At 44.9% G+C, this 24,019-nt stretch overlaps 1 protein-coding gene across 2 annotated transcripts in view; it reads left to right on the forward strand.

Annotated features, from left to right (window-relative positions):
• The window catches only part of LOC143766625 (uncharacterized), a 49,651-nt gene that overhangs the window by 14,601 nt on the left and 11,031 nt on the right, over positions 1–24,019 (forward strand). For both annotated transcript variants that reach the window (XM_077254430.1, XM_077254431.1), the window contains one exon: positions 14,801–14,891. In XM_077254430.1, the coding sequence (XP_077110545.1) occupies positions 14,801–14,891 (91 nt within the window). The remainder of the gene's footprint in view (positions 1–14,800; positions 14,892–24,019) is intronic.

The raw sequence follows: 24,019 nt of genomic DNA on the forward strand, positions 1-24,019 counted from the left end.
TGAGGTCCCAGGATGGGACTATATTCATGGGTCTTGGAGATATGCGGGATGCCGCCGTCATAAATCTTCTTATCCACCTATGGTCGGCTAAGGATTGGTCAAAATACGAGCTCAGGGCTGCCACCTGTACCTTGAGGGTGCTGGGTCTAAGACCTTTTTCCAGCCCATCCTGTAAAAAATCCAGGATCCTGGATAGGTTTGGCCTGTCTGGGTTAGGCCGTTCAGGAGCACTCCATGTGATGAAGGTCTTCCAAATCTTTTGGTAGATTGAATTAGTTACTGCCTTTCGGCTTTTTTGTAACGTTTTAATGACGTTCTTCGATAGCCCCTTGGCCTTTAGAATTGAGAATTCAGAAGCCTGGCATTCAGGTGTAATCTCTCGGGATCTGGATGGAGTATTGGCCCTTGGTAAAGAAGGTCTCTGACCGGAGGAAGTGCTATTGGTCCATCTATTTTTAGGCTGATGAGAGTCCCGAACCAGCTTCTTTTGGGCCAAAATGGAGCCACCAAGATTACTTTGACCTTCTCTGCTCTTATTTTCTGTAGGACCTTTGGTAGAATTGGTAATGGAGGAAATGCATACACCAGTGTAAATGTCCATGGCTGGACCAATGCGTCCACACCTAGCCCCGGATTGGTTGGATCTAGTGAAAAAAATTGGTTCACTTTTGTGTTTTGACCGTTTGCAAATAGGTCTACTTCTGGCTGTCCCCATCTTCTGGCAAGTATCTGAAAGACCTCCGGGTCTAGGCTCCATTCCCCTGGATGGATCTTTGTTCTGCTCAGAAAGTCGGCCTGTATATTTAATTCTCCTCTTATATGTAGGGCAGATAGAGAGAGCACATGTTCTTCGGCCCACGAAAATATTCTGGCTGATATTGCTTTTAGATCCTCGTGTCTTGTGCTTCCCTGATGGCGAAGGTGGGCAACTGTTGTTATGTTGTCCGAGTATATCTTTATGTGGGAATTCTGAACAAGAGCTACCGCTGCTTTGAGGACCTCCTCTACCGCCTTTAGCTCTCTGAAGTTCGAGGATTGTTGGCTTATTTCGATTGGCCAGTCCCCCTGGAACATATGTTGATCTACCGTAGCTCCCCAACCTCTGCCGCTGGCATCTACTGTTATAGTCACTACTGGGTCCTGAAACCAGGGAACTCCTCTGACTAAGTTCTCCTTCTGTAACCACCATGTCAACGAGGACTTTACGTGCGGTGGTATTTGGATGTTTTTGTCTAGAGAATCTGGGGAACCGTCCCAGATTGACAGAATATGAGTCTGAAGTATTCTGGTGTGGGCTTGTGCCCATGCCACCATCTGGATGCATGACGTCATGGTTCCGAGAACCGACATGGCCCATCTCAGAGATACTTTCTTTTTGTCCCGCAACATTCTTATCTTTGATGTGAGCAGGGTTAGTTTTTGCTCGGGTAAGAAAGATGTTTGGTTGTGAGAGTCTAACAGGACTCCTAAGAAGATTTTTGATGTTGATAGAACCATATCTGATTTTTTGGGGTTCACCACCCAACCTAGAGACGGAGACGACAGGATCTGGACTGTTGTTTGAAGATGTTCTTGTAGAATTGGAACTGTGGGAGCCACTACCAGGAGGTCGTCGAGGTACGGGATTATGCATATGTGTGGACCTCTGATGTAGGCCATTACCTCGGACATGATCTTTGTAAAGATCCTTGGGGCCGAAGATAGACCAAACGGGAGGACGTTGAATTGAAAGTGGTCTATCTCTTTCCCTCTGGCGACCGCGAACCTTAGAAACTTCCGATAAGTTGGATGAATTGGGATGTGATAATACGCATCTTGAAGATCTATAGTCGCCATAAAGAAATCTTTCCCTATTAAGGGCACTGTCGATCTTACAGATTCCATCCTGAATCTTCTGTAGGTTACATATTGATTCAGAGGTCTCAGATTGATTATTATCCGATGAGATCCATTTGGTTTCCTTATCATAAATAAGTTGGAATAATGACCCTTGTTTCTCTCGTTTTCCGGAACTGTGGAGATCACATTGTTGGCTAAGAGATCCTGAACTCCCGCCATCAATGTAGATTGTAGCTTTGGTGTTGACAATCTTGTTGTCTTTAACCTCCTTTGGGGATATGATACAAACTCTATCTTCATGCCTTCTCTGACCAACGTTAAGGCCCGTTGATCTACACAGATCTTTTGCCAGTATGGGAGGAAGTTTGAGATTCGTCCCCCCCACTGTGGTGGCGTCATTGCTTTCTTTGGTTTTGGGGCTGGGAAAGAAAAAGATTCCTGTCTTTCCCCCCTTGTGGATAACTCCAACGTCCCGTTTTTCCTTTTCCCCTATATTGAGGAGTCTGCTCTTGCTGAGTGCGGAATGGCCTTTTCCTAGGGTTCCTGGGTTCTGGTAAGGCTTTCTTCTTGTCTGAAGCCTTCTCCAGCAGATCATCCAGGGCCGGCCCAAACATATACTTCCCTTTGAAGGGAATAGAACAGAGCCTCATCTTAGAGGTCATATCACCAGACCAGGACTTTAGCCAAAGTGCTCGTCTTACTGAATTTGATAATGCTGCTGATCTCGCTGTTACCCTCACTGCTTCTGCGGAAGCATCCGCTAAGAAGCCTGTTGCCTTTTGGAAGATCGGAAGAGAAGCCAGAATATCTTCTCTGGGGCTACCTGAGGACAAGTGTTCTTCTAATTGCCCCAGCCAGTGGTGCATTGATCTAGCCACACAGGAAGATACGGAGTTAATATTCAGTAAAGCTGTTGACGTCTCCCATGATTTTCTTAGTAGTCCGTCCATCTTGCGTTCCAGAGGATCTCTCAATTGGGAGGCATCCTCAAATGGTAGCGTGGTTTTCTTGGCTACCCTAGCAATCTGGACGTCCACTTTTGGAACCTCCGACCAACATGCGGATGTCTCGTCATCCACTGGAAATCTGTCCTTAATCTCTGCTGGAGTAGTCAGCCTTTTTTCTGGGGATTCCCACTCATCCAGAACTAAATCACGAATATTCTTATGTATGGGAAACACCTGTCTTTTCTTAGAACGGAGCCCTCCGAACATCTCTTCTTGTACTGATTGAGCAGTTTTCTCTTCCTCAATTTCCATAGTCTTCCTTACAGCTGTAAGGAGCTCCTCTATGTCAGTCGAAGAGAAGTAGTATCTGTCTTGCTGGAAAGCTTCAGAGTCCAGAGATAATTCACCCTCCTCTGGGGGTTCGTCTGACGTCTCTCCTTGAGAGTCCTCCTGCCCTTCATCCTGTGGATTAAGTCTCCTTTTTTTTAGCTTCAGGAGGACCACTTGGAGAGGGTGTAGGTTGGGAAAGAGTGGCCAGCGAAGTTTTAATCTCATGCTGGATTAAGCCTTTAATCTCTTCCATCAGAGATGGCTGCTCTTCCCTGATAATCTTTTCTGTGCACTCCTTGCACAACGGTTTCTTGTATGAAGAGGATAGTTTCCTCATACAAACTGCACACTTGCGGGCTTTATTTTTGCTTCCTGATGCGGATTCCCTGTCCCCCTAAAAAGGAAGGAGAGGGGATCATAAGATTATAATCCGCATCAGGGAGTGGACACCCTGGGCCAGACTACTCACTGGGCTTGGGATGGTGCTGGGATCTGCTGATGCAGAGCTCGAGGAAGCGGATATCTCCATGGTTTTCACCACACAGTGGGCTTACCTGAGATGTCTTCCTGTCCGGGGCCTAATATAGGCGACCGGACTGCAGCACCTGTCCTCATGGATAGAGGACCTCCTCCTCCGAAGTCCGGATATACGTGGGAGGGAGTACCGCCGACATAATCCGCGCCATTCGCTTTGCGTTCCAGTCTGGAACGCAAAAGGTTCTTCCACTTCACCGAAGCCGGCCGGCGTCTGACATCACATCCTGCCGCCGGCTTCAGACCGGAAGTCCTCACGCGTGCGCCGGAGGAGGAGAAAGGCTGGAGAGCTCAGAGAGGCCTCCAGCCGAAGCATGCCCCCAGACCTTGCCGTGAAGGTGCGGAATGGTGGCCAGGAGTCCCGAGTCCAGAGGAGACGGGAGCAGCGCTCGGGGAAGAGGTAAGCCTGCTCCCCAGCTGCCTGGCGTTTAGGTTTTCTTTCCCCCCCGGTGACTGCTGCCGGCACAGTACACCTGGGATGACCTCTTCATCCCTAGTAGGGACAGGAAAAAATACTGAGGGGGAGGATAAGGGAGGGGTTATTTAACCTCTTGTCATTTCCTGTCCCTATTAGGAAAGGGGTAACATCCTCCAGGTGTGCTGTCGTGGGGGGTTACTAGAGAAAACAACAATATACCATACCTGTCCGTCTTTCTGTCCCACGCTGTAATCCATATCTGGGGGCTAAATAGTTTTCAACCTGGACGGTGCCAAGATGTGACCGTCCCGGCTGAAAACCACTGGTGAATAAGCTGCTGCGAGTGCAGCCTCAATGGCTAGCGGTGACATCATCACTGGCATTTTCCCACTTATATAGTAATACTTGGCACACTCGGGTGGATGTGGTGAAAAAACAGTTTTAATATATTGTGAGATACATACAGTAGTCGCAACAAACATTTCGGTCTTTCAAGACCTTCATCAGTGTACTACAAAATAAAGCAGAATAAACAATAAAGAAACCATATAAAGAAATTAGCGACAATCATACAGGAAGGTCACAATGAGTGACATAAATACCATAGTAAGGTTATCCAACATAATCGACCCATATCAACATACAGAGGAGGTTGCAGCATGCATAAGTGAGCTAGAAGGCGGTAAGACATTGATATAACACCAACATTCCTATTAGGCTACGTTCACACTTTGCGGATTTTGCTGCGGATCCGCAGCGGATTTGACGCTGCGGATCCGCAGCAGTTTTCCATGCAGGGTACAGTATAATGTTACCCTATGGAAAACAAAATCCACTGTGCCCACACTGCGGAATTCCTGCGGAAAAAAAGAAGTAGCATGTCACTTCTTTCTGCGGATTCCGCAGCGGTTTCCTATATGCACCAATAGGAAACTGCTGCTGGAAACCCGCAGCGGAATCCGCAGAAGAATCCACAGGAAAATCCGCAGTGCAAAACCACAGCGGTTTAGCACTGCGGATTTTCCAATTCCGCAGCGGAAAAATCCGCAGGGAATTCCGCTAAGTGTGAACGTAGCCTAAGAAGTAAGAGCTGGGCATATGATTTTAACCCTTTAAGAGTGCGCTGGAATCTGGGGTAGGAAAAGGGGTGCATGTGAAGTGGTGTTTTGCCTCAGTTAATAAGCCAGGTGTGTCAGCAAGGAGAGAAAAGACACCTACCAATTTATAGGATAAGCCAGGCGTACTGGTTTGTGGGGGCCGTTTAATGGTCTATCTGTAGATAATATGTACAGTAGGTTAATATCACCGAGGTACTCAAAAAGATTGGGGCCTAACAGTGCATAAACTTACCAATACATCAGGAGCTATGTGCAAAGACACGGTATCCACCGCAGGTCTGGAGGGTGATCGTGGCGTGCCCAGGGTCCCCATTAATTCCTGGCTATGTGCGCGCCTTATTGCTGTGTTCGAGGGCCGGAAGCAGCTAACCAGAAGTGACATTTGTGTGTCAGGAGCTGGAACAAGCGGCTCAATGCGTTCCACTTGCCGGGAGCGGCTAACCAGAAGTGACGTTTGCGTGTCAGGAGCCAGAACCAGCGGCGCTATGCGTTCCACTTGCCAGAAGTGGCTAACAGGAAGTGACGTTTGCGTGTCAGGACCCGGAACCAGCGGCGCTATGCGTTCCACTTGCCAGAAGTGGCTAACAGGAAGTGACGTTTGCGTGTCAGGAGCCGGAACCAGCGGCGCTATGCGTTCCACTTGCCAGAAGTGGCTAACAGGAAGTGACGTTTGCGTGTCAGGAGCCGGAACCAGCGGCGCTATGCGTTCCACTTGCCGGAAGTGGATAACAGGAAGTGACGTTTGCGTGTCAGGAGCCGGAACCAGCGGCGCTATGCGTTCTATCTGCCGGAACTAGGAGATGTGCGTTCCAGGTAGAGTGGTGATCGGTGTGTTACAGATTGGTGAGTGGAGACTTGAAGGTTGCAGTGGGGAATCTATGGATCCACGGTGAAGACGTGACACAGTGGAGATGAAGTGCAGAAGATATTCAGTTCATGCGGCTCTGCAAAAAGAAAAAAGATGCCAAAATTCTGATATATGTGCACGGCTGTAATAAGAAATAGATAACATATTGCATTAAATGATACTCTGGCATAAAGGCAAAATCAATATCAAACAACAATTACATGAAGGATTACATAAAGGATTGCAAATCATAGTCTCTGTTAAGTCCTTTTGGAGTCAGAGTCTTTAGCTCATGGATCCAGTACGCTTCCCTCCGTGTTATTATTGAGATGCGGTTGCTCCCCCTACGGGGTGGGGGGGGTGAGACATGGTAGATCACTTGAGACCTTAATTGTGCCACGTTATGGCCCTTAGAGAAAAACTGTTGTGGAATGGAAAGTAAAAGGTTCTTGTACCTGATGGTAGACTTATGTTTCGAAATTCTGTCTTTGACCGATTGGGTAGTCTCACCCAGGTAAAGTAGGCCACAGGGGCACTTAATCAAATATACTACGAAATTGGAGTCACAGGTGAGAAATTGATTGATATTGTATCTCTTCCCAGTGTATGGACAGTGTCTCCCTTCAGAACTTTGTTGCACTGATTGCAGTTGAGGCAGGGGAAAGTGCCCATTTTGGGATTCCGCAAGAAACGTTGTGTATTGGATGTACGAGTAGGGCCAGTGTCAGCTCTGACTAAGGTGTCATGTATATTGCGTGCTCATCTGAAAAGGGTTTTTGAAATCTTCAATTGTGGGATCGTCCATCTGTAAGAGATACCAATGTTTGCAAATGGTTCTATGGCTAATATAGGCTGAAGGGTGATAATGATGTACAAAAGGGACCCGGCGACTCATAATGTTATTGCGACTCCTAGTGGGATCATGGGTTGTGTTAACGCTTTGTGGGGGTAACCCCTATTGAGGAATGTAGACTTCTTTTCCACAGTAATGGCATTTTCCCACTGTCCTTAGGTCACCGCAGTTTAGCCCGGCCTCGATGATGTCACCGCTGGTAAATGATGCTGCGCTCTCATCAGCTCAGTCACCAGTGGTTTTCAGCCTGGACGGTCGCATCTTAGCACTGTCCAGGTTGAAAACTAATTATCCCTCAGACATGGATTACGGCGTGGCACAGAACGACAGACAGGTATGGTATATTGTTGTTCTGTTATTTTATTTTTATTACAGGAGATCGAGGACTTCGGTGGAATTAGGGGAGTGTTATGACCCCAGTGGACAGGGTCTCAGAGGAACGTGTAATTCTGCGAGATACAAAAATCCAGCTCATAGGGCTGTGGTAACTGGGTTGACCAAATAGCTACTCCCAACGCCAACACTAGAAGTAGCCGGGGATCATGCCTACGGTGATCGCTAGACGACTCGCGCCAGCCGGAGAATCTAACCACCCCTAGGAGAAGAAAACAAAGACCTCTCTTGCCTCCAGAGAAAGGGACCCCAAAGCAAGATACAAGCCCCCCACAAATAATAACGGTGAGGTAAGAGGAAATGACAAACACAGAAATGAACCAGGTTCAGCAAAGAGAGGCCAGCTTACTAATAGCAGAATAAAGCAAGATAACTTATCTGGTCAACAAAAACCCTATAAAAATCCACGCTGGAGATTCAAGAACCCCCGAACCGTCTAACGGTCCGGGGGGAGAACACCAGCCCCCTAGAGCTTCCAGCAAAGGTCAGGATACAGATTGGAACAAGCTGGACAAAAATACAAAACAAAACCAAAGCAAAAAGCAAGGAAACAGACTTAGCTTGAAATACAGGAACCAGGATCAAAGGACAAGAGCACAACAGATTAGCTCTGATTTCAACGATGCCAGGCATTGAACTGAAGGTCCACGGAGCTTAAATAGCAACGCCCCTGAACTAACGGCCCAGGTGAGGAAATAGGAAAAGACAGACGCTCCAGAGTCAAATCACTAATGACCACTAGAGGGAGCAAAAAGCAAAATCACAACAGGGGAGGTCGTAAGTATGGTTTAATTGAGAATATTAAAGGAGTCTGTGTCTTTTTTTTCAAATAAATGACTTTATTCTGGCTGTGTCTTTATTTACCATCTAACTATTGGATTAGTAATGGAGAGATGTCTTATAGACACCTCTCCATTACTAAACTGTGGGCTTGATGTCACCTGACAATACAAAGATGAAATCAACCCCACAAATATTAACCCCTCTTGCCTCCGCTACAGGGCAAGTGGGAAGAGTCTGGAAAAGCGCAAAAATTGGCGCATCTAATAGGTGCGCCTTTTCTGGGCAGCTGCAGGCTGCTGTTTTTAAGCTGGGGGGGTCAATATCCATGACCCCTTAACAGCCTGAGAATACCAGCCACCAGCTATGAGCTTTAGCAAGGCTGGTTGTCAAAAATGGGGGGACCCCACGCCATTTTTTAAAATTATTTATTTAAATAATTTAAAAAATAGCGTGGGTACCCTTCCATTCTTGATAACTAACCTTGCTGAAGCTGACAGCTGAGGGTTGCAGCCCCCAGCTGTGAGTTTTGCTTGGTTGGTTCAAGAAAATAGGGGGGAACCCACACCGGGTTTTTCATTTATTTATTTCGATATATTGCAGGTGGCTGTGAGGAAAAACCCCAATCATCCGCTCCTGCTGTCACTGTTATTAGCGGCACCATTTGTCAGATGATGGGAGTAATAGTCCCAAAAGCCCCCACCTGCTGTCATCATTCCGACTTTAACCCCTTCACCCCCAAGGGTGGTTTGCACGTTAATGACCGGGCCAATTTTTACAATTCTGACCACTGTCCCTTTATGAGGTTATAACTCTGGAACGCTTCCACGGATCTTGGCGATTCTGACATTGTTTTCTCGTGACATATTGTACTTCATGATAGTGGTAAAATTTCTTCGATATAAGTTGCGTTTATTTGTGAAAAAAACGAATATTTGGCGAAAATTTTGAAAATTTCGCAATTTTCCAACTTTTAATTTTTATGCCCTTAAATCACAGACATATGTCACGCAAAATACTTAATAAGTAACATTTCCCACATGTCTACTTTACATCAGCACAATTTTGGAACCAAAATTTTTTTTTGTGACGGAGTTATAAGGGTTAAAAGTTGACCAGCAATTTCTCATTTTTACAACACCATTTTTTTTTAGGGACCACATCTCATTTGAAGTCATTTTGAGGGGTCTATATGATAGAAAATACCCAAGTGTGACACCATTCTAAAAACTGCACCCCTCAAGGTACTCAAAACCACTTTCAAGAAGTTTATTAACCCTTCAGGTGTTTCACAGGAATTTTTGGAATGTTTAAATAAAAATGAACATTTAACTTTTTTTCACACACAATTTATTTCAGATCCAATTTGTTTTATTTTACCAAGGGTAACAGGAGAAAATAGACCCCAAAATTTGTTGTACAATTTGTCCTGAGTATGCTGATACCCCATATGTGGGGGTAATCCACTGTTTGGGCGCATGGCAGAGCTCGGAAGGAAAGGAGCGCCATTTGACTTTTCAATGCAAAATTGACTGGAATTGAGATGGGACGCCATGTTGCATTTGGAGAGCCCCTGATGTGCCTAAACATTGAAACCCCCCACAAGTGACACCATTTTGGAAAGTAGACTCCCTAAGGAACTTATCTAGATGTGTGGTGAGCACTTTGACCCAACAAGTGCTTCACAGAAGTTTATAATGCAGAGCGGTAAAAATAAAAAATCATATTTTTTCACAAAAATGATCTTTTCGCCCCCAATTTTTTATTTTCCCAAGGGTAAGAGAAGAAATTGGACCGCAAAAATTGTTGTGCAATTTGTCCTGAGTACGCTGATACCCCATATGTGGGTGTAAACCATTGTTTGGGCGCAGGGCAGAGCTCGGAAGGGAAGGAGCGCCATTTGACTTTTCAATGCAAAATTGACTGGAATTGAGATGGGACGCCATGTTGCATTTGGAGAGCCCCTGATGTGCCTAAACATTGAAACCCCCCACAAGTGACACCATTTTGGAAAGTAGACCCCCTAAGGAACTTATCTAGATGTGTGGTGAGCACTTTGACCCAACAAGTGCTTCACAGAAGTTTATAATGCAGAGCCGTAAAAATAAAAAATCATATTTTTTCACAAAAATGATCTTTTCGCCCCCAATTTTTTATTTTCCCAAGGGTAAGAGAAGAAAATTGGACCCCAAAAATTGTTGTGCAATTTGTCCTGAGTACGCTGATACCCCATATATGGGTGTAAACCATTGTTTGGGCGCAGGGCAGAGCTCGGAAGGGAAGGAGCGCCATTTGACTTTTCAATGCAAAATTGACTGGAATTGAGATGGGACGTCATGTTGCGTTTGGAGAGCTCCTGATGTGCCTAAACATTGAAACCCCCCACAAGTGACACCATTTTGGAAAGTAGACCCCCTAAGGAACTTATCTAGATGTGTGGTGAGCACTTTGACCCAACAAGTGCTTCACAGAAGTTTATAATGCAGAGCCGTAAAAATAAAAAATCATATTTTTTCACAAAAATGATCTTTTCGCCCCCATTTTTTTATTTCCCCAAGGGTAAGAGAAGAAATTAGAGCACAAAAGTTGTTGTGCAATTTGTCCTGAGTACGACGATACCCCATATGTGGGGGTAAACCACTGTTTGGGCGCATAGCAGAGCTCGGAAGGGAAGGAGCGCTATTTTACTTTTCAATGCAAAATTGACTGGAATTAAGATGGGATGCCATGTTGCGTTTGCAGAGCCCCTGATGTGCCTAAACATTAAAAACCCCCACAAGTGACACCATTTTGGAAAGTAGACCCCCTAAGGAACTTATTTAGATGTGTTTTGAGAGCTTTGAACCCCCAAGTGTTTCACTACAGTTTATAACGCAGAGCCGTGAAAATAAATTCTTTTTTTTTTTTCACAAAAATGATTTTTTAGCCCCCAGTTTTCTATTTTCACAAGGGTAACAGGATAAATTGGACCCCAAAATTTGTTGTCCAATTTGTCCTGAGTATGCTGATACCCGATATGTGGGGGGGAACCACTGTTTGGGCGCATGACAGAGCTCGGAAGGGAAGGAGCGCCATTTGGAATGCAGACTTAAATGGATTGGTCTGCAGGCGTCACGTTGCATTTGCAGAGCCCCTGATGTACCCAAACAGTACAAACCCCCCACAAGTGACCCCATATTGGAAACTAGACCCCCCAAGGAACTTATCTAGATGTGTTGTGAGAACTTTGAACCCCCAAGTGTTTCACTACAGTTTATAACGCAGAGCCGTGAAAATAAATTCTTTTTTTTTTTCACAAAAATGATTTTTTAGCCCCCAGTTTTGTATTTTCACAAGGGTAACAGGATAAATTGGACCCCAAAATTTGTTGTCCAATTTGTCCTGAGTATGCTGATACCCGATATGTGGGGGGGAACCACTGTTTGGGCGCATGACAGAGCTCGGAAGGGAAGGAGCGCCATTTGGAATGCAGACTTAAATGGATTGGTCTGCAGGCGTCACGTTGCATTTGCAGAGCCCCTGATGTACCCAAACAGTACAAACCCCCCACAAGTGACCCCATATTGGAAACTAGACCCCCCAAGGAACTTATCTAGATGTGTTGTGAGAACTTTGAACCCCCAAGTGTTTCACTACAGTTTACAACGCAGAGCCTTGAAAATAAAAAATCTTTTTTTTCCCACAAACTTATTTTTTGGCCCCCAGTTTTGTATTTTCCCAAGGGTAGCAGGAGAAATTGGACCCCAAAAGATGATGTCCAATTTGTCCTGAGTACGCTGATACCCCATATGTTGGGGTAAACCCCTGTTTGGGCACACGGGAGAGCTCGGAAGGGAAGGAGCACTGTTTTCCTTTTTCAACGCAGAATTGGCTGGAATTCAGATCGGATGCCATATCCCGTTTGGAAAGCCCCTGATGTGCCCGAACAGTGGAAACCCCCCAATTATAACTGAAACCCTAATCCAAACACACCCCTTACCCTAATCCCAACAGTAACCCTAACCACTCCTCTAACCCAGACACACCCAACCCTATTCCCAACCGTAAATGTAATCCAAACCCTAACCCTATCTTTAGACCCAACCCTAACTGTAGCCCCAACCCTAGCCCCAACCCTAGCCCTAACCCTAGCAATAACCCTAGCCCTAACTCTAGTCCTAACTCTAGCCCTAACCCTAACCCTAATGGGAAAATGGAAATAAATACATTTTTTAATTTTTTTATTTTTCCCTAACTAAGGGAGTGATGAAGGGGGGTTTGATTTACTTTTATAGCGGGTTTTTTAGCGGATTTTTATGATTGGCAGACGTCACACACTGAAAGACGCTTTTTCATTGCAAAAAATATTTTTTGCGTTACCACATTTTGAGAGCTGTAATTTTTCCATATTTGAGTCCACAGAGTCATGTGAGATCTTGTTTTTTGCGGGATGCGTTGACGTTTTTATTGGTAACATTTTCGGACACGTGACATTTTTTGATCGCTTTTTATTCCGATTTTTGTGAGGCAGAGTGATCAAAAACCATCTATTCATGAATTTCTTTTTGGGGAGGCGTTTATACCGTTCCGCGTTTGGTAAAATTGATAAAGCAGTTTTATTCGTCGGGTCAGTACGATTACAGCGATATCTCATTTATATCATTTTTTTTATGTTTTGGCGCTTTTATACGATAAAAACTATTTTATAGAAACCAAAATAATTATTTTATCGCTTTATTCTCAGGACTATAACTTTTTTATTTTTTTGCTGATGATGCTGTATGGCAGCTCGTTTCTTGCGGGACGAGATGACGTTTTCAGCGGTACCATGCTTATTTATATCAGTCTTTTTGATCGCGTGTTATTCCACTTTTTGTTCGGCGGTATGATAATAAAGCGTTGTTTTTTGCCTCATTTTTTTTTTTTTTTCTTACGGTGTTTGCTGAAGGGGTTAACTAGTGGGCCAGTTTTATAGGTCGGGTCGTTACGGACGCGGCGATACTAAATATGTGTACTTTTATTGTTTTTTTTATTTTATTTAGATAAAGAAATGTATTTATGGGAATAATATTTTTTTTTTTTTTTCATTATTTTGGAAAAATTTTTTTTTACTTTTTTACTTTGCCCCAGGGGGGGACAATACAGATCGGTGATCTGTCAGTTTGCATAGCACTCTGACAGATCACCGATCTGCGAGAAGTGCAGGCTGCTTCACAGTGCCTGCTCTGAGCAGGCTTCTGTGAAGCCACCTTCCTCCCTGCAGGACCCGGATCCGCGGCCATCTTGGATCCGGGTCTGGAGCAGGCAGGGAGGGAGGTAAGACCCTCGCAGCAACGCGATCACATCGCGTTGATGCGGGGGGCTCAGGGAAACCCGCAGGGAGCCCCCTCCCTGCGCGATCCTTCCCTGCACCGCCGGCACATCGCGATCATGTTTGATCGCGGTGTGCCGGGGGTTAATATGCCGGGAGCGGTCCGTGACCACTCCTGGCACATAGTGCCGGATGTCAGCTGCGATATGCAGCTGACACCCGGCCGCGATCGGCCGCGCTCCCCCCGTGAGCGCGGCTGATCGCGTATGACGTACTATTCCGTCCTTGGGAAGTAGGGCCCACCCCACATGGACGGAATAGTACGTCTAATGACAGAAAGGGGTTAATATAACTCATCTTTCTCCTCTGCTTGCGCCGACTGCCGGCAGAGCAGGGGAGAATGATGAGAGCCGTCTTCAGCACCTGCCGCCGGGGAACAGCGGTTACTGTAGCGCTTCTTCCCCGGTGCTGATGCGTGTCACACGGAGGACATAAATGTGTGTTCTCCATGTGCACGTGTGCAGTACGTTTTTCCGTCCATGCTGACAGTAAAAAACGGACATGACTACTTGCGGGACACACGGTCCATGGAAACACACTGACGTGCACAGACCCATTCATTTGAGTGGGTGTACATGTGTACGTGTCTCCGGTACGTGTGAAAACTGTCACCTCACGTACCGGAGACACGGACGTGTGAAAGAGGCTTTATGATGTTGTGGTAGTTCACTCACGTGGTGGCACACAGAGGTAGGAAAAATGGGAACACCGTCTCTTTAAATCCTCGTTGAGTTATTGTAAGGCAGCATAAACCAACTTGTGGGGAAATCAAACTCCGCCTTCTTGGATAAAACAGGAACAAAACGATAAAGGAATACAAAAATGCTGCAGCACAGTCCGTATGTTGTGGGTGGCCCCCCGATCTTTAGCAGGACAGGTTCAGTCTGTTCTCGAGGAGCCACAAAGACTCTGGAGGTTCCTCTCTCCAGGCTAGCTGAGCCCAGACTGCCTGCAGAGCTCGGTTATTTCACCCCAAGCCTGTAACTTCCCCATCATGTGATTGATCACATGATCATGTCCTCATGCAGGTCCTGGCAGGTCTGCCAGGGGAGATAAAGTGGACCTTCTCCCACCCGCTCTGCGAAGGTCCACATAAAACCAGCCCTGTTTATGCAACTTAACCCTCACAACACGTAGTGTGTTGGAGAAAAAATGCTCCGATTTCACACCACTGACGCCGTTAAGCGAAGTGACACATATCTCCCCTCTATCACCTTACCAGTGACTGTCACAATGTGTAGACGGCTGTGAAGGTCTTGTGCTCAGTGTTGTTTTATCCACCAGTATTATATGTTTTATACTTGTGTAATGAGAACGGTGGAGATGGCAGGATTAGAGCTGATCATAGATGGGACTTCTCCATCTGTCTGTGACCTTTATATTTGTTTCAGGGTGAAGATCTGACCCATATTAATACTACAGAGACATATGTGAGGGATGATGAGCGGTGTAAAGAGGAGATTCCTACATATGGCTACCCAGGTGAGTAGTGACCACTAAATGCAGAGAAGTCACAGATTCTTCTCAGTCACCGGCTGTGGCTGCTTTATCGGTGGTGTAGTCCAACGTATCACAATCGTGTGATCACCATTTTGCCTCTAGACCACAACATTCTCCTTCACCCAAAACTGTCCAAGTGGCTTTGGCCATTGAAAGCCCTTTTCTATAGAACTTACAACCTGGAGGATCCAACTACCCCCTGAGATTAGAAGACTCTGACCGTTACCTGCGCAGATCCGTAAACTATAAAGCCAAATGGCAGCGTACGTAGAATGTGCTGACAAGTTAGAAAAATATTATGATGAGCCTTTTAGGGAAAACGGAGGGTAATGATGCTGTTGGCTTCCAAAATCCCTGATGTGGGAAGAAGGAAAAAATCAGGGCTTTGAAAAGTGCTGCCAAGTGCTGAGCCATAAAGTTGGGCATCAAAACAAATGAACATAAAAAAAAACAACAAACTTTTCATTTTAATATTCTACCCATTTCCTATGTGAACCAGCTCCTTCCTCAGGCATATACAAATGATACATTGTGGATGTTTTATATCCTCCAGAACGGCGTCACTGATCCAATTGCTTAATTCATTAATTAAACCGCGCCATGGTGCAGTATTTTGTATAGAAACCTTTCTTCATATACAAAACAATACAAATAGATGTAAAATGCATATTGGATTAACAATAAAATCCATATAAAGAACAATATACGAACATGGAAAATCCTCCGGTTTAAGTGTGTATAGTTTAAAAATCCAATAGGATTCTCTAGTCACAAGCCTTTGAGACCTATTAGACACATGTTCTGATATTTGTTCTAATATATTGAGTCTTAAACTGGTGGGATCTCGTTTATATTCTAAAATGGAATGCCTAAACAGACAGATCACACCTTTCCTAATATTATGTCTCTGGCTGGTCATCCTATTATGGATCACTTGGGTCATTTTTAGATCCCTGATACTGGATGAATCTACCTTCTCCCCTTCTGTGCTGCTGAATGTGATCATATGGTCCCTACAAGACGAGGTCCAGTCTTTGTGACCAAACTTCGATTTTATGATTGACAACATTAAATGTGCAGCGAGGCCAAGTGTGAATTTCTGTACAATAACAGCCATTTGGTAAATTCAAAAAAGTTCATTTTTTTCTCATTAATGTACACTCTGCACCACATATTGACTGAAAAAAAACAGGAATGTAGTAATTTTTGCAAATTTATTAAAAAAGAAAAACTGAAATATCACGTGGTCATAGGTATTCAGACCCTTTGCTCAGTATTGAGTGGAAGCACCTTTAGAGCTACTACAGCCATGAGTCTTCTTGGGAATGATGCAACAAGTTTTTCACCCCTGGATTTGGGGATCCTCTCCAGCTGGATGGTGAATGTTGGTGGGCAACCATTTTCAGGTCTCTCCAGAGATGCTCAATTGGGTTTAGGGCAGGGCTCTGGCTGGGCCAGTCAAGAATTGTCACAGAGTTGTTCTGAAGCCACTCTTTTGTGTGCTTAGTGTCATTGTCTTGTTGGAAGGTGAACCTTCGGCCAAGTCTGAGGTCCAGAGCACTCTGAAAGTGGTTTTCATCCAGGATATCTCTGTACTTGGCCGCGTTCATGTTTCTTTCAATGACAACCAGTCGTCCTGTCCCTGCAGCTGAAAAACACCCCCATAACATGATGCGGCCACCATCATGTTTCACTTTTGGGATTGTATTGGGCAGGTGATGAGCAGTGCCTGGTTTTCTCCACACATACGGCTTTGAATTTTCACTAAAAAGGTCCATCTTTGTCTCATCAGACCAGAGAATCTTATTTCTCATAGTCTGAGAGTCCTTCATGTGCTTTTTAGCAAACACTATGTGGGCTTTTATATGTCTTGCACTGAGGAGAGGCTTCCGGGCCACTGTGCCATAAAGGCCCGACTGGTGGAGGGCTGCAGTGATAGTTGACTTTCTCCCATCCGCCTACTGCATCTGTGGAGCTCAGCCACACTGATCTTGGGGTTCTTCTTTACCTCTCTCACCAAGGCTCTTCTCCCATGATTGCACAATTTGGTGGACAGCCAGGTCTAGGAAGACTTCTGATGGTCCCAAACTTCTTCCATTTAAGGATTATGGAGGCCACTTTGCTCTTAGGAACCTTGCGTACTGCAGAAATTCTTTTGTAACCTTGGCCAGCTCTGTTCCTTGCCACAATTCTGTCTCTGCGCTCCTTGGCCAGTTCCTTTGACCTCATGATTCTCATTTGGTCTGACATGCACTGTGAGCTATGAGGTCTTATATAGACAGGTGTGTGCCTTTCCAAATCAAGTCCTATCACCCAGTGGTCGGCGCTCATAGCAAGTGAGTAAATCAGCTACACAGAGATGATCTGAACATCGCCTCTTTGTAGCAGAGCCAATCGGGTTGTGGCAGCTTCTAGTCTCCTATGGAGACTATTGAAGCATGCCAAAAGTAAAAAAAAAAGTTTTTAAAAATATAAAAATTAAAATCCCCCCCCTTTTGCCCATTCAAAATAAAATAAAAATAAAATCAAACATACACATATTTGGCCCTGCTGCGCTCAGAATCGCCTGATCTATCAATAAAAAAAGGATTAATCTGATTGCTAAACGACATAGCGAGAAAAAAGTCAAAACGCCAGAATTATGTTTTTTTGGTCGCTGCGACATTGCATTAAAATGCAATAACGGGCAATCAAAAGATCGTATCTGCACCAACATGGTATCATTAAAAACGTCAGCTCGGCGCGAAAAAAATAAGCCCTCACCAACCTCAGATCACGAAAAATGAGATGCTAAGGGTATTGGAAAATGGCGCAAATTTTATTTTTTAACAAAGTTTGTTTTTGTTTTTTTTCACCACATAGATAAACAAGAACCTAGACATGTTTGGTGTCTATGAACTCGTAATGACCCGGAGAATCATAATGGCCGGTCAGTTTCAGCATTTAGTGAACGTAGCAAAAAAGCCAAACAAAAACAAGTGTGGGATTGCACTTTTATTTTTTAAATTTCACCGCACTTGGAATTTTTTCCCGTTTTCTAGTACACAACATGGTAAAATCAATGGTGTCATTCAAAAGTACAACTCGTCCCGCAAAAACAAGTCTGTTGTGAATTCCATTCTCGGGCTCCCTCCTGTGGTCGTGAATGGTTCTTTGGTGAGTTCGGTCCTTGGACACCCTCTGGTGGCTTTGAGTGGAACTGCTGATCTTTGAGGTTGGCTTTCTCAGCTGCCCTCGCTTATTGCTTCTGCTGGCTTCCCTATTTAACTCTGCTCAGATCGTTAGTTTATGCCAGCTGTCAATGTCTCAGTACTGGTTCAGATCTCTCTTGGATTTCTCAGATGACCTGTCTACTCCAGCAGAAGCTAAGTCCCTGCTAGTTCATTTGTTGCTCATTTGTTTTTGAGAATATTTCTCAGTACATGCTATGTTTCTAGTCCAGCTTGCTATTATGATATTTCCTTGCTAGCTGGAAGCTCTGGGGGTGCAGAGTTGCACCTCCACACCGTGAGTCGGTGTGGAGGTCTTTTTGCACACTCTGCGTGGTTTTTGTAGTTTTTAATACTGACCGCACAGTTCCCTTTCCTATCCTCTGTCTTTCTAGAGAAGATTCGGCCTCCTTTGCTAAAATCTGTTTCATTCCTGTGTTTGTCATTTCCCTCTTATCTCACAGTCAATATTTGTGGGGGGCTACCTTTTCCTGGGGAATTTCTCTGAGGCAAGCTAGGCTTCTATTTCTATCTTTAGGGGTAGTTAGCTCTTAGGCTGTGAAGAGGCGTCTAGGGAGAGTTAGGCACGCTCCACGGCTATTTCTAGTGTGTGTGATAGGATTAGGGATTGCGGTCAGTAGAGTTACCACCTCCTCAGAGCTTGTCTCAGGTTTTCCATTTTAACCATCAGGTCATTCCGGGTGCTCCTAACCACCAGGTCCATAACACAAGTCCTCACATGGCCATATTGATGGAAAAATAAAAAACTTATGTCTCTGAGAAGAAGGGGAGTGAAAAACGAAAACGCAAAACTGAAAAAGGCTTCGGGGGTTAATTAAACACAGCTGGCCTCCAATGAAGGCTTAGAACCATCTCAAGGAGGATCGCAAGGAAATGGACAGCATGTGACTTAAATATGAGTGTCTGAGCAAAGGGTCTGAATACTTATGACCATGTGATATTTCAGTTTTTCTTATATGTTAAATTTGCTAAAATTTCTACATTTCTGTTTTGTTTTCAGTCAAGATGGGGTACAGAGTGCACATTAACCCCTTCCCGACCTTTGACGCCACGTAGGCGTCATGAAAGTCGGTGCCAATCAGAACCATGACGCCTATGTGGCATCATGGAAAGATCGCGTCCCTGCAGATCGGGTGAAAGGGTTAACTCCAATTTCACCCGATCTGCAGGGACAGGGGGAGTGGTACTTCAGCCCAGGGGGGGTGGCTTCATCCCCCAGTGGCTACGATCGCTCTGATTGGCTGTTGAAAGTGAAACAGCCAATCAGAGCGATTTGTAATATTTCACCTATGAAAATGGTGAAATATTACAATCCAGCCATGGCCGATGCTGCAATAGCATCTGCCATGGCTGGAGACCCCGATCTGCCCACCGCCACCGATCGCCCCCCAGTCGTCCTTTCTGCCCCGATCTCCTGTCCGCTCCCCTCCTCCCTCCTGTCTGCTCCCCTGGTCCTCCTGTCCGCTCCCCCGGTCCTCCGATCCCCCCCCCCCCCGTGTTCCGATCCCACCCCCCCATATTTACCTAGCTTCGATGTCCCTCCCGGTGTCCGGCCGTCTTCTCCATGGGCGCCGCCATCTTGGAAAATGGCGGGTGCTTGCGCAGTGCGCCCGCCGAATCTGCCTGCCGGCAGATTCGTTCCTGTACATTTTGGTCGCTGTGATAAGTTCTATCACAGCGATCAAAATAAAAAAAATAGTAAATAAACCCCCCCCTTTATCACCCCCATAGGTAGGGACAATAATAAAATACAGAAAATATAATTATTTTTGTTTTTCCATTAGGGGTAGGGTTAGGGGTAGGGTTAGGGTTGCACTTAGGGTTGCACTTAGGGTTAGGGTTGCACTTAGGGTTGCACTTAGGGCTAGGGTTGCACTTAGGGCTAGGGTTGCACTTAGGGTTGCACTTAGGGTTAGGGTTGCACTTAGGGTTAGGGTTGCACTTAGGGTTAGGGTTGCACTTAGGGCTAGGGTTGCACTTAGGGTTAGGGTTGTACTTAGGGCTAGGGTTGCACTTAGGGTTGCACTTAGGGTTAGGGTTGCACTTAGGTTTAGGGTTGCACTTAGGGCTAGGGTTGCACTTAGGGCTAGGGTTGCACTTAGGGCTAGGGTTGCACTTAGGGCTAGGGTTGCACTTAGGGCTAGGGTTAGAATTAGGGTTAGGGTTAGAATTAGGGTTGTAATTAGGGTTAGGGTTGTAATTAGGGTTAGAATTATGCTACGTGCACACGGTGCGGATTTGGCTGCGGATCCGCAGCGGATTGGTCGCTGCGGATTCGTATCAGTTTTCCATCACGTTTACAGTACCACGTAAACCTATGGAAAACCAAATCCGCTGTGCCCATGGTGCGGAAAATACAGCGCGGAAACGCTGCGTTGTATTTTCCGCAGCATGTCAATTCTTTGTGCGGATTCCGCAGCGTTTTACACCTGCTCCATAAGAGGAATCCGCAAGTGAAATCCACACAAAAAACACTGGAAATCCGCGGTAAATCCGCAGGTAAAGCGCAGTGCGTTTTACCTGCAGATTTTTCAAAAACTGTGCAGAAAAAATCCACACACAAATCTGCAACGTGAGCACATAGCCTTAGGGTTAGGGTTGGAATTAGGGTTAAGACTAGGGTTAGGGGTGTGTTGGGGTTAGGGTTGTGGTTAGGGTTGGGATTAGGGTTAGGGGTGTGTTGGGGTTAGTGTTGGAGTTAGAATTGAGGGGTTTCCACTTTTTAGGCACATCAGGGGGTTTCCAAACGCGACACGGCGCCACCATTGATTCCAGCCAATCTTGCGTTGAAAAAATCAAATGGTGCTCTCTCCCTTCCGAGCCCCGACGTGTGCCCAAACAGTGGTTTACCCCCACATATAGGGTACCAGCATACTCAGGAGAAACTGAGCAACAACTTTTGGGGTCCAATTTTTCCTGTAACCCTTGGGAAAATAAAAAATTGAGGGCTATAAAATTATTTTTGAGGAAAGAAAAATTATTTTTTATTTTCACGGCTCTGCGTTATAAACTTCTGTGAAGCACTTAGGGGTTCAAAGTGCTCACCACACATCTAGATAAGTTCCTTTGGGGGTCTAGTTTCCAAAATGGGGTCACTTGTGGGGAGTTTCTACTGTTTAGGCACATCAGGGGCTCTGCAAACGCAACGTGACGCCCGCAGAGCATTCCATCATAGTCTGCATTTCAAAACGTCACTACTTCACTTCCGAGCCCCGGCATGTGCCCAAACAGTGGTTTACCCCCACATATGGGGTATCAGCGTACTCAGGAGAAACTGGACAGCAACTCTTGGGGTCAAATTTCTCCTGTTACCCTTGGGAAAATAAAAAATTCAGGGCTAAAAAATTTTTTTTGAGAAAAGAAAAATTATTTTTCTTTTCATGGCTCTGCGTTATAAACTTCTGTGAAGCACTTGGGGGTTCAAAGTGCTCACCACACATCTAGATTAGTTCCTTGGGAGGTCTAGTTTCCAAAATGGGGTCACTTATGGGGAAGCTCCAATGTTTAGGCACACAGGGGCTCTCCAAACGCGACATGGTGTCCGCTAATGATTGGAGCTAATTTTCCATTCAAAAAGCCAAATGGCGTGCCTTCCCTTCCAAGCCCTGCCGTGCACCCAAACAGTGGTTTACCCCCACATATGGGGTATCATCGTACTCAGGACAAACTGGACAACAACATTTGGGTCCAATTTCTCCTGTTACCCTTGGGAAAATAAAAAATTCTGGGCTAAAAATAATTTTTGAGGAAAGAAAAATTATTTTTTATTTTCACGGCTCTCCGTTTTAAACTTTTGTGAAGCACTTGTTGGTTTAAAGAGCTCACTATGCATCTAGATAAGTTCCTTGGGGCGTCTAGTTTCCAAAATGGGGTCACTTGTGGGGGAGCTCCAATGTTTAGGCACACAGGGGCTCTCCAAACGCGACATGGTGTCCGCTAAAGATTGGAGCCAATTTTTCATTCAAAAAGTCAAATGGCGCTCCTTCCCTTCCGAGTTCTGCCGTGCGCTCAAACAGTGGTTTACCCCCACATATGAGGTATCAGCGTACTCAGAACAAATTAGACAACAACTTTCGTGGCCCAGTTTCTCCTTTTACCCTTGGGAAAAAAAAAAAATTGTTGCTAAAAATCATTTTTGTGACTACAAATTAAATGTTCATTTTTTCCTTCCATGTTGCTTCTGCTGCTGTGAAACACCTGAAGGGTTAATAAACTTCTTGAATGTGGTTTTGAGCACGTAAAGTAGACATGTGGGAAATGTGATTTATTAACTATTTTGTGTCACATAACTCTGGTTTAACAGAATAAAAATTAAAAATGTGAAAATTGCAAAATTTTCAAAATTTTTGCCAAATTTCCATTTTTTTCACAAATAAACGCAGAAATTATCGACCTAAATTTACCACTAACATGAAGCCCAATATGTCACAAAAAAACAGGGGAACGGGGGGGAGGGGAACGTAGCTGCGGCTGGCAGCGGTGGAACACGGAGCAAGTGAATATAGAAAGTGCCGGGGGCCTGAGCGACGAGAGGTGAGTATGTGATTTTTTTTATCGCAGCAACAGCATATGGGGCAAATGACTGTATGGAGCATCTTATGGGGCCATAATCAGCATTTATGGAGCAATATATGGGGCAAATGACTGTATGGAGCATTTTATGGGGCCATAATCAGCATTTGCGGAGCATTATATGGGGCAAATGTCTGTATGGAGCATCTTATGGGGCCATAATCAGCATTTGTGGAGCATTATATGGGGCAAATGTCTGTATGGAGCATCTTATGGGGCCTAATCAGCATTTGTGCAGCATTATATGGGGTGTATTTTGTATGGAGCATCTTATGGGGCCCATCATGAACTGTATGGAGCATTATATGGGGCTCCTGATTCAATATGGATATTCAAAAACCCTTAACCTACTGATGTCTCCATTAATTTTTCTTTTATTGGTATTTATTTTTATTTTTGACATTTACCGGTAGCTGCTGCATTTTCCACACTAGGCTTATACCCGAGTCATTAAATTTTCCCATTTTTTTGTGGCAAAATTAGGGGTCTTGGCTTATACTCGGGTCGGCTTATACTCGAGTATATACGTTAATTCGGATTGTGCAGTAATCTCTCCTGAAATGGGGGCGCCAATACTTTCTCTACTCTTCTGGTCAGGACTCATAGTATCTCCAGTAGTCCACCATAAATGAGTGCAACTCCGGTTTAGTGTTGGAGTTCTCCCCTCATATAGATGTTGTTGAGGATGTAACGTTTTTTTTTTTTACAAGTTCATCTTTTATGATAGTTTGATTGTGGTGGGATCGGCCTGCCTCACTTATCTGAGTCTGTAACTCCCTGGTAGTGTTTAGAAAAAGGTTTCAGTTACCAAATGCCTGAGATCTAAATTTAAGATCCCTCAGCTCTGCACTATTATAAAAAGTTCTATTTAAATGTCTAATATTTCTTCTTGACATTTATCTGACAGAAAATATTGGTCCTTACGATAGTTTATATTGCTTAGAGCCACCAAGTCCCATACTCCAATTACTCCAGAGAAGTTTCACCACTACTCATTTTTTTTCCTGAGGATGATTGTTCAGCTTGATCATTTCAGTAGATGTGTTATTGTCTATAGTCACAGTTTTGCCAATTACCCTTTAACTTCTTTAACCCCTCTACATGGATTTGGACTTACACAGAGACCCCTAAGCTTGGGGCACAGTGTTACCTACTGTTCTGTGGAGTAAGATGGGAAGAAGAATAGACAGATAACCGTGTCAGAACCAAGAGGCCAGAGAAAATAATAACTCAGGAGACATAAAGGTACCGTCACATTAAGCGACGCTGCAGCGATAGCGACAACGATGCCGATCGCTGCAGCGTCGC

This window comes from Ranitomeya variabilis, chromosome 4 (genome assembly GCF_051348905.1).
Source record: "Ranitomeya variabilis isolate aRanVar5 chromosome 4, aRanVar5.hap1, whole genome shotgun sequence".
Taxonomy (NCBI): domain Eukaryota; kingdom Metazoa; phylum Chordata; class Amphibia; order Anura; family Dendrobatidae; genus Ranitomeya; species Ranitomeya variabilis.